Source organism: Mustela lutreola, chromosome 1 (genome assembly GCF_030435805.1).
Source record: "Mustela lutreola isolate mMusLut2 chromosome 1, mMusLut2.pri, whole genome shotgun sequence".
NCBI lineage: Eukaryota > Metazoa > Chordata > Mammalia > Carnivora > Mustelidae > Mustela > Mustela lutreola.
This window is the reverse complement of record NC_081290.1, coordinates 235,254,741-235,265,675: the sequence shown is the minus strand read 5'-3', so window position 1 is coordinate 235,265,675 and position 10,935 is coordinate 235,254,741. Positions and strand designations below refer to the sequence as shown.

The window sequence follows — 10,935 nt, the reverse complement described above, 5'->3', positions numbered from 1 at the left end:
ATGCTATGCACACTGACAGGGGCATCACAAAATGATGTTTTGGAAAATGACGCTTTATGTTTTTTCTTTTTCAATACAAATGGACCATATTGTGCATCTGACATATGTGACTACTTCCCTCTTGAAATGGTCATTTATTCTTCTCATTGACACTATTCTCTCCTGATTCCCATCCTATCTCAAAACAGAATTTAGAAGCAATCTCCAATATTTGTTGCTCTTTTATTGATAAAAGGCTGTTATTCTCTGAGGCAGCACCTGTAACCTTTGTGGGTAGGCTGAAAAAGCTTGAATGAGAAAAAGCTTGTAAGAGATCATGCTTATATTCACAAAATGTTTGAATCTTTTGTCATCATTCCAGGGCCAAAACTCCATGTCTGGGTCAGATTGCAATGATAGGAATCATATCTGGAGTCCGAGTGTTTTGTCCAAGGTCAGGAGGAATGCCTAAGGCAGCATCTGTTCTGTGTATTATGTAAACTTTTTATAGGTGGACAATGTTTGGTATCATGTGGCCAACAAAGGTCAGATGTGTTACTTTAAGATACGAGTGCTGAGATTTCATGGTATTTTTTTTTTAAGATTTTATTTATTTATTCAACAGAGAAAGAGATCACAAGTAGGCAGAGAGGCAGGCAGAGAGAGAGAGGGAAGCAGGCTCCCCACAGAGCAGAGACCCTGATGTGGGGCTTGATCCCAGGACCCTGAGATCATGACCTGAGCAGAAGGCAGAGGTTTAACCCACTGAGTCACCCAGGTGCCCCTTCACGGTATTTTTTTTTTTTTAATAATGCATTTGCTTTAACTTGTTTTATACTGCTGTAATTGTACAACTTGAATTCATAGAGTATTCCAGTAATTCAATAATTATTTGATAAATGCCCACTCCATGGTAAACCTCACTTTGCATTTCCATGAGCAAAAACCAGACATGGCACCTGGTTTTCTAGAGCTTCCAGTAGATCTCATGGGAAACCAACATACAAGAAGTGGTATAAACACAAAGCAGGGTATTTTTAGGGGAGTAATTTATTGGAGAGGATAGGGGCACTCATGGTGGGGTTACAAGAATTCCTCTGAGGAAGCTACCTTGAACTTCTTCACCAAGGAAGAAAAAGGAATTCTGAGTGGTAAAACCATGAATGATGAAAGGAGGTTTTGTGCAAAGTACTTGGAGTAGATAATTCTAGGCAGAGAGAAGACCAAGAACAAAGACTCTGAGGAAAACTCAATTGAGATAGAAAATAAATGATCAAGGCATATGTATTTTTCTTCAAAAGGTAAAGACTCCAATCATTCAAGGAAGGAGGCAAATAAAAATAATGGGTAAATTATTTCACATGGAGAGGGGCTCAGGGCAAGAAACAACAGAGGAGAGGATTCTAGAAGGGGTGTGACAGTGTCTGATAGAGGGTGCGTTCAGAAGAAGGGTAGCCTGAGGGCTGCCTGGTGTGCTAAGATAACAAAGATGAGGAATGGGTCACAAGAGGAAGCCAGAATCTGAAGCTAATTGAACATATTAGAAGGATGAAATGAAACATAAAAGCCAGTGTAGACTTTAAAACACCTGCCTACACTCTAGACCCTTTAACCCTTTTATGATGACTCCCAGGGCCAGAACCCCAAGCAGGAAAACGATGTGTGGAAGAAGACAATTAATGCTATTGCAAGGAGGCTATTTAAAAATCTGGACTTAACTATGCCACATTTTCCTTCCCTTAAAAAAATTATTATTATTATTATTATTATTATTATTAAATTTAATTTCATTTCATTTTAGTGTTCCAGAATTCATTGTTTATACACCACATGGCCTTCCTTTTGATCTTTAGTATGCTACGTTCTAAGGAAGAGAAAAAACTCGCTCAACCCTTCAATAAATGTATATTAGATAAATACTAAATGTACTGATTCAGTGAGTGAATAAGTTGGGGGAGAACACTAGGCTGATGTCAGAACCCAAGAGTCTTCAGCCCAAGTCTCGCTGTCACAAGGGCACAGGTAAGCTGAACATCTCAGCATGAGAGCTCTCATGGGAGATCACTCACTAAAGATCTCATGCATAAATATTCCTCTCTGCTTTTCACTGCAGAGGAAAAAAAGCACTTGTTGGCTGTGTCATCTGGGATGGAACAACACAGGAATGTCTAAGGACTGTTTGGAGGAAAAATTCACTTGGAGACAGCAGAAAATAGAAAATTATGGGTACACAGTGACTATTTAAATAGATTTTGGATACTTAAATGCTAAATCTCACTCTTCATTTAATAAATCAGAGGGGAGGAAACTAATAATTACTTTGAGAAACTCAGCTCTCAATTTTACAGCTGTGCTTTTGACCAGAATCTCCAAGAAAGCATCCCAGGCAATATATCCTCTCTAGAAAAGAGCTTCCTCTTTTAGTCTATTCATTTTCACTTGTGGCTTCTAAGGACATCCGTGCACCTGCCAGAAGATGAATAACAGCTCTGAAATGATATTGGGAGGACACTATTCTCTTCTAGGCAGCAGATCGTATATATCTAAAGAACATAGTTGCTTGGCTAATATTTCCTACACTTAGTTAACTTTAAGCATAATTTTATTTGCTTAGAAACTTGACCTAGCTCATTTGAAATTGGAGCATTTCCTTTTTTTTTTTTTTTTGCCTTTTTTTTTTAGTTTAATTTTTTCAGTGCTCCAAGATTCATTGTTTATGCACCATACCCAGTGCTCCATGCAATAGGTGCCCTCCTTAATAGCCACCACCACAACACTTTCTTACTGCCTGGAAGAAGCATCCCAGTGCCAGAATGATCACTTTGAGAAGCCCTAGCGTGAATTCTTCCACCTTCATTCTCACTGCATTTTCGGGCCTGGAGCAACAATATCCCTGGATCTCCATTCCCTTCTTCACCACGTATACCTTGGTGTTTTGGGGCAATTGCATGGTGTTGCATGTGATCCGGACGGAGCCCAGCCTGCACCAGCCCATGTTCTACTTTCTGGCCATGCTGGCCCTCACTGACCTATCCATAGGGCTGTCCACAGTGCACACGGTACTGGGCATCCTGTGGGGGTTCATTCAAGAAATCAGCCTGGATTCCTGCATTGCCCAGTCCTACTTCATCCATGGTCTATCCTTCATGGAGTCCTCTGTCCTCCTTACTATGGCCTTTGATAGGTATATTGCTATTTGCCATCCACTGCGTTATTCCTCCATTCTGACTAATTCCAGGATTTTCAAAATTGGGCTCACCATAGTAGCTAGGAGTTTCTTCTTTATTATACCCCCCATCATCAATCTGAAATTTTTCCATTATTGCCATTCCCACATCCTGTCTCACTCATTCTGCCTGCACCAGGACCTTCTCCGCCTAGCTTGCTCAGACATCAGATTTAATAGCTATTATGCCCTGATGCTGGTCATTTTCACACTGTTGTTGGATGCTGCTCTGATCCTCTACTCCTATGTGCTGATTCTTAGGGCAGTCCTGGCAATTGCCTCTCAGGAGGAGCGGCATAAATCGCTGCAGACCTGCATCTCCCACATTTGTGCTGTTCTGGTGTTCTACATCCCTATCATTAGCCTAACAATGGTGCACCGTTTTGGCAAGCATCTATCCCCTGTGGTCCATGTCCTCATGGGCAACATCTACATCCTTTTCCCACCTTTGATGAATCCCATCATCTACAGTGTCAAGACCCAGCAGATTCGAAGCAGAATGCTCAGACTCTTTTCTCTGAAAATATGTTGAGATGCTCAGGTCTTTTAAAGAACAAAACAGCAACAACAATTAACACGCACTATAAAATACCAAAAAATGAATTTTATTGTGATTAGAGCTCTAGCTCAGAGTCTATAATTCTTGATTTTGAAACACATTTAAACAGAATTCCAGAGAATCACCTACAAACGAGTTCCATTTTAACTTGTGCTTGGCAAGTGAATTGTTCATAGGGCTGGAGGTGTGAGACTTCATCTAAAACATTTCATAAATTTTCTACCAACTGTGGATTTGTGTCAAACAAGACATAATATGTTCCTGCTATAAGTATATTCAAGAAAGGATAAAACAGACAATGTGCTCAATGTGGAAATTAGGCACTGAACCAAAGTTGGATTCAAATCCTAGGTTTCAGTTACAAAGGTGGATAACTTGGAACTTCTTTAATTCTGAGATTCAGTTAATTAATCTTCAAAATGGGGAAAGTACTCACCTCGCAGACATGTTGTGATAACTATATAGACCAGAATTGTCCAGCTGAATTTTTCTAACATGATGAGGATGTTCTCTAGTACAGAATAATGAAGACCAACATATAAGAATAGCTACATATGGCTATTGAGCACATGAAATGTAGATAATATGACTGGGGAAGTGCATTTTCAATTCTTGTTAACTATAGTTAATTTATATTTAAATGTTAAAAGGACATTGTCTTGGACAAAGCAGTTACTACTATATTGAACAGTGCAGGTATAGAGTATAAAGAGGACATATAATAGAATTTGACTTTGAATTCAATTTTCACCCTGTTTCCTTAAAATCAGAATCTTCCCTTGTTATGTTTTATATGTAGACTCCATTGCCATTGAGCTGGAAGAAGAATTTGCTCCAAACTCTTTGCTTTTAAATCTAAAGTGTGGAATATTATGAGTGATAAAACTTTATTCTTATGATTGATTCTGAGTTAAAAATTAAAGTTTTCCTTCTTAGTAATTTAGAAAATTTAGTTCAATTTTCAAAAGAAGGAAAGCAAGAAAGAAATCAGTTATCTGCACAGAGATATAGGGGAATGTTGGTTAAATATTCCTATAATCTCTTAGGTACTGGAGGAGGAAATGCTAAATAGCATTCAACAAATGAATGCATCAGAGCAATTTTCCATCAAAGAAGTAAGTATTGTTTAATATTCTTTCAATACAGACCTCAACTTATGTATTTTAGATTTGCATTAAAAAACCCGTGTTTCTCTCTTTCCCTCCTTTTTAGTGCTCCACTCAATTAAGCTGTCAGTATAAAAGCAAAAGACTAGGATTTTTTTTCCAACAGCTTAAAAGTGGGCAGATTGTTCCTGCAGAAAACAAAGCATCTAGGAACATGCCAGTTTGACAAGAGTCATATGGTCCAGTTATAGCAGGAAAACAGTAGCTAGCTGCTGAAACTTTGGAGGTCATGTTGTGCCTCGCAGACCATGTCAGAGCACATGTCTGTCTCTCAGTGGTTAGACAAGTTTCCCTTCAAGGTCTTGAATGTGCATCATCACCTCTCCTCAGCACTAACTCAATCTTGGGGAAGCAATGGAGCCTCTGTGGCAGTGAGATCTGTCCTGCGCCAGCCAGGCATGCCAGGAGTACCGATAGGAACTAACATTGAGTTCAGAGAATAGTGACATATGTAACACATTGAGTCATTGGCTGGAGAATCATGTTTCATTTGGTGAATGGGAAGGTTCACTTTAGGATTTAGTACTCATACAGATGTTCTGAATATCTGTATCTCGGATTATGGCAACTTGTAGAATATGGGCCAAAATATTTGGAAAGAACAGCTATGAACAGTGGATGTGAAAATATCTGGTACACATTCAGAAATAAGAGCTAGCTTTAGAACTCTTTGTACAATAAGGATGAGACATGTGAAAACCTTCAAAGTGTTTAAAATCCATGACCCAGTGGAAGAGGGAAACAAGAAGGAAAATGAGTGAAGGAAGCTGAAGAAAATACATCTGATTACTGGCTCTTATACAGAGAGGAACAGGTTAGGAACATTTGATTTACATAAGACTCTATCTTGGAGCAGTAACACAAGTCAAGCAAAGCCCTTCTTAGGAGGAAAGGCAATTTTAGAGTCATCAGCCCAGGTTCTGGCATTGAGAATTGATGAACCTATCACAGATGTTAAAAGCACCATCTGGCACTTTGTAGCCTTTTTAGAAACAAGAGAGAGGTTCTCCCATAGCTTCCAGAAAGCCAACTGTAAGGAGTAAGAAACTTGTTATCCAAGAATTAGACAGTCTCTGGGGGTCTTTGTCAATGTGGTGGCCTAAAGAGCCAGTGAGAAATAGCAAGTTCGTAGGAGTTGATCAGACGTCATGCTAAACTACCCAGCGTGGATGGGAAACACGATTGAAACAGCCACAGTGAGTTTAGGGAAGCACATGTTTTCTTTGTGTTGATTTTCTTACAGGAAGCCTGTCATGTCATGGTCCACTGCTCCTTTAACTAAAGGGATATTTAGAGCTAAAGGTCGGGTGAAGTGACCAAAGCAAGATGTGGGAAGTAAGAAAGTCAAGCCTCCGTTGGTATTCATTTTGTTCTCACATCAAAAAGCTAAGGTCCAGAAAGGGGGAGATTAGTGATTCTTAGAAGTGAGGAAACATGTTTTTAGTGAAAATAACCTCCTGGTAATAAATCCACGGGCTGATTATTTACTATATACTGTACCTGCTAACTTTCATAGATTTCTCAGAACTTTACTGTTGAATAGACTTAGACAATTTTCTACTTGATTCTATGTCTGGGATATTTCTAGGATATTCCTAGGATACTTGCAATCATGACTTCAAAAAGGGGGAATCTGGTAGTGGAATGAACAGATATCTCCTGATGAGTAATGGAAATTGTCCCATGTTCTAAGAATACTCTCTTAGAAATTTAAATATAATACCAACCCAGTTGAGAATCCCTTTGCAGTGGAAATTGATGTCCTAAAGCTTTTCTATTGAAAGTATAGATTCTGGTTCTGTAGCCTCAGCACCATCTGGGAGCTTGTAGACAACACATATTCTAGGGCGCTAGTCCAGCCCTATAGAATCAGAATCTATATTGGCTTTGGGGATGCTGGTGTGCTCTCTTTTCTGGTCGGAATGATGGTTATAGACTTTTGTCAAGTTTGTGGTAAGTAGCCAAGCTGTATCTACATATGTACCTTTCTGTGTTTCACTTAATAATAAAATACAAATTTAAGGAATATAGTTAAGGAATATGAAAGTGTCAATTTACAAGCAAGCCCAGCAGATTGAATGTATATTTTCATTTCTGTAACTCTCTAAAGTTCACTAAAATAATGGTGCAACACAGAGATATTGTGAAATAATGGCAGAGTATGTATAAACAAATCATATAAATATGGATCATTAAGATATACCTAAAGGTAACTGGGATAGGTAACTCTGAGACCTAGGTGCGCACAACAGATGATACCCATGAGGAGAAAATGGTCTGTTCATGACAATCCCGGACAAACACAGGAATTTCGTATCAGGTATTATAGACAGGGTAGCACTGAAAATGGTGGAAAAGGTGAAGGTGTGTGTAAGGTTTGTGAACTGGAGTATCCAGAACCCATTTGAGTTCTAGCAAAATGATTGGTCTCTGTAGTGGCAGAGTTAACAGTGATCCAGAGACAGAGGCACTGGGTACAAAGGATGCTAGGAATGAGGGGTCATATAACATATTATGGTAGAATAATACCTATCAAATATTGAAGCCCATAGAAAAATTGTTGATGCTCATCTTCTAAAACACCAGCCAGACTGATATTCCATTGTCAGGCAATTTTAGGATGAGTCTTCATAAATCTGCCTCCAAAGAGACAACTAAAAGGTACTGACATCTGAGTATTTGCTCACTGAATTGGTAACCTCCTTCCTCAGGAGAGTACAATGTCACTGACCAGGTTACACATCTCACTATATGCATGGAAATCCCTCCTAGATACGTGGTCCCTCACCATGACATTAGAATATGACACCAAATATATACCAGGGGTGAGATTAAATCCACTGATGCAAAAATCATACATCCAAAATTAATTTTTAAAAAGAAAATCAGTGGGGGTGGAGTAGAGCTTATTCAGTGTACTGAATAAAAGTTAAAAAGAAAATAATCCCCTAATTAATACTCCTAATGAAATACTCCATCATACTAGATCTTTGAGAGAAGAACAGAATACTATTATTAAGAAATATATAGACACACAAAAGATTATATGTAAGTAAACAGCAATATGAGAGATAAAAAAAAAAAAAAAAAACCAACAGGACTTTCAGAAGATGAAGATAAAAATATAGGTAGGGGGCACCTGGATGGCTCAGTTGGTTAAGATCTGCCTTCAGCTTGAGTCATGATCCCACAGTCCTGGGATTTTGCAAACCATGCCTTGGGCTCCCTCTCACTCCTCCTTGAGCTCTCTTTCTCTTTCAAATAAAAATAAAATAAAATATTAAAAAATATATAGAGGGATGTATGAGGATTAGGAATTTATTAGAAAGTTGTACAGGATATTCCCAGAACAAAAGGACAGAAGTCCAAATTGAAAGTAACAACAAAGTACCTAAAAGAGAAAAAAATATATATAATTTCATAGTAAGTTAAGAAAAATAAAAGGAAGCCATAGATAGGCAGAAAATATTTGCAACATAACATTTGACCAAATACACAAAGAAGTTTCAAAACTCAACTAAAAGGAAAGAAGTCAGATAAAAGTTGGGCAAAAGATCTGAAAAGATATTTCCCACCAAAAAGACATGCAAATAAAAATAAGTGCATGAAAAAAATGCTCACTATCCTTTGTCATGAAGAAATTACTAAATAAAACAAAGAGATACAACTAATACCTATTAGAATGGCTGAAACCTAAAAATACTGACAACACCAAATGCTGGCAAAGATGAAGAGTCACAGGGAATTCGCATTCATTGCTGGTGAAAATACAAATTACAGCCTTTCTGGAAGAGTCTCAGAGTTTCTTATGGGATTAAACATACTCTTGGGTGCCTGGGTGGCTCAGTGGGTTGAAGCCTCTGCCTTCGGCTCAGGTTCATGATCTTAGGGTCCTGGGATGGAGCCCTGCATCGGGCTCTCTGCTCAGCAGGGAGTCTGCTTCCTCCTCTCCTCTCTGCCTGCCTCTCTGCTTACCTGTGAACTCTGTCTGTCAAATAAATAATAAAATAAAATCTTAAAAAAAAAAAAAAGGAGAAGACTGAACATATTCTTACCACCCCAGATATTTGATCCAAAGAGTTGAAGACATATGCCCAAACCAAGACATAAACTGAATCTTTATATCAGGTTTCTTTTTAATTGCCTGGAATAGGAAGCACGTGAGATGAATGGATAAACAAACTCTGGTATCTCCATAAAATACAATGTTATTCCTTGATTTGAAAAAAATAAGAGAGAGATTTCAAGATATGAAAATATAAGAAAGAACCTTGAATGTATACTTTTACATGAAAGAAGCCATCTTGAAAAGGTTAGTTATATGACTGCAAGGACATGACATTCCAGAAAAGACAAAAAAGAAATAATATAAAGTTCAGAGTAACCAGGAGTTCAGAAAGAGGGAGGAAGACATGAATGGGGGGAGCACAGTGAATTTGTAGGCTAACAAAAGTGTTTTGTGTGATACTGTAATGGTGGCTACATGACATTATGTACTGAGAACCCATAATTTTAGATAGTTCATGTTATTTCATTTAGCTCTTATGAAAGATCTACATTAGTACCTGATTTCAGCACCTGAAAGAAATCTGAAGAGTATTTCCACTTTTATAAGAGGTGAAAATCAAAACTAGTTTTCAGTGTGTGTTTTGCATTGAGCCGTTACAGAGGCAGCGAGAGCAGCCCCACCAAGCTCCTCTCCCAGGAAGAACACTCCACATCATTGTATCAAAACCTCATAGTTTCACACAGTGTCAGTGAGCATCTGTGCTTTATCCCGATTAATTTTGAGCCTCTGTTAGCAAGATATGTCCTAAGGTACCAGAAAACTCTAAGAGCAGTTATTTTGGGGTCCAGGAATGCTCAACAAATTTTGCATGTGAACTCATAGTGAATGTTTCTTGCTTGGTGCCATTATGGCTCAGGAAAGGTTTTAAAAGAATGCTCTACTTTTGGATAGTGGGGAGAAAACATGTACTTGTCAGAAGCATAGAACTGAAGATAGAGTGATCCCTAATAAACTGTGGACTTTGGTTAATAATAACGCACCAGCACTGGTTCAGTTGTTTAACAAAATCCAACACTCACTCATTGAATTTTATTAATTTTAATTAACTCATTGAATTTAATATAAAATGGGAGGAAGAGAACACACTAGCAGCTTTGAAAGGAAAATGAATAATGCAGTTAAGAACAGGGGCACCTGAGTGGCTCAGTCAGTTACGTGCTGGTCTTTGGCTCAGGTTGTGATCTTGGGTGTCCTGGGATCAAGCCCTGCTTCTGGCTCTCTGTTCAGCGGGGAATCTGCTTCTCCCTCTCCTTCTCCTTCAGTTTGCACTCTCTCCATCACTCTGTCTCACATAAATAAATAAATAAATAATCTTAAAAAAAAAAAAAAAAAGGCTGTGATAAACAGCCAATACCTGAAGGCCTGGAAATAGAATGGCACTGCTAATTACCACAGTAATGCAGGAATCTGGAAGATAGCATAAAATCTCTTCAGAATGTTGAAGGAAGTTATAACCTCCTGATGCTAATGGTAGTCACTTCCTTGTAAATATGGCCATGGACCTCTTTCCTTCCCTCAACATATAAGGAGCAACAAGAAGAGCAAACATAAATACCCATATTTTCATGTGTAGGGAAATAAACAAAATCAAACAGCTCCAGAAGTCCTATGAGAAAAGGACTATCTAGGGAAAGAAGGTTGAGGAGCAGTAGCTTACTATTAGTGAAGCACTGAAAATACCAGCTCCCAACACACATGCCAAAAAAGAGAGCCCCCCCCCCACGTAAAATAGTGAGAACATACATTTTTGAGTCAGATATTCTTCAAGAGGGGAAATTAAAGGAAGTGTTGAAAGCCCAGGGAAAAAAAGTCTTGAAAGCAGTCTTAAAAATTATTGATTTTGTGGCAGGACAAACAATGACAGAAGTAGGTGTCAGAGGGCCTGTGTGGTATGGTCCTTTAAGCACTGAATCTTGATTTTGGCTGAGGTCCTGAT

The 10,935-nt window shown here is 38.5% G+C and overlaps 1 protein-coding gene across 1 annotated transcript; it reads left to right on the top strand.

Moving 5' to 3' along the window:
• The first annotated feature begins 2,789 nt into the window (after positions 1–2,789).
• LOC131836203 (olfactory receptor 51V1) lies at positions 2,790–3,755 on the top strand. Its single transcript, XM_059181417.1, is given in 1 exon segment — positions 2,790–3,755. A coding segment is annotated over 1 exon segment (963 nt). The 5' UTR covers positions 2,790–2,792.
• Positions 3,756–10,935: the final 7,180 nt, after the last annotated feature.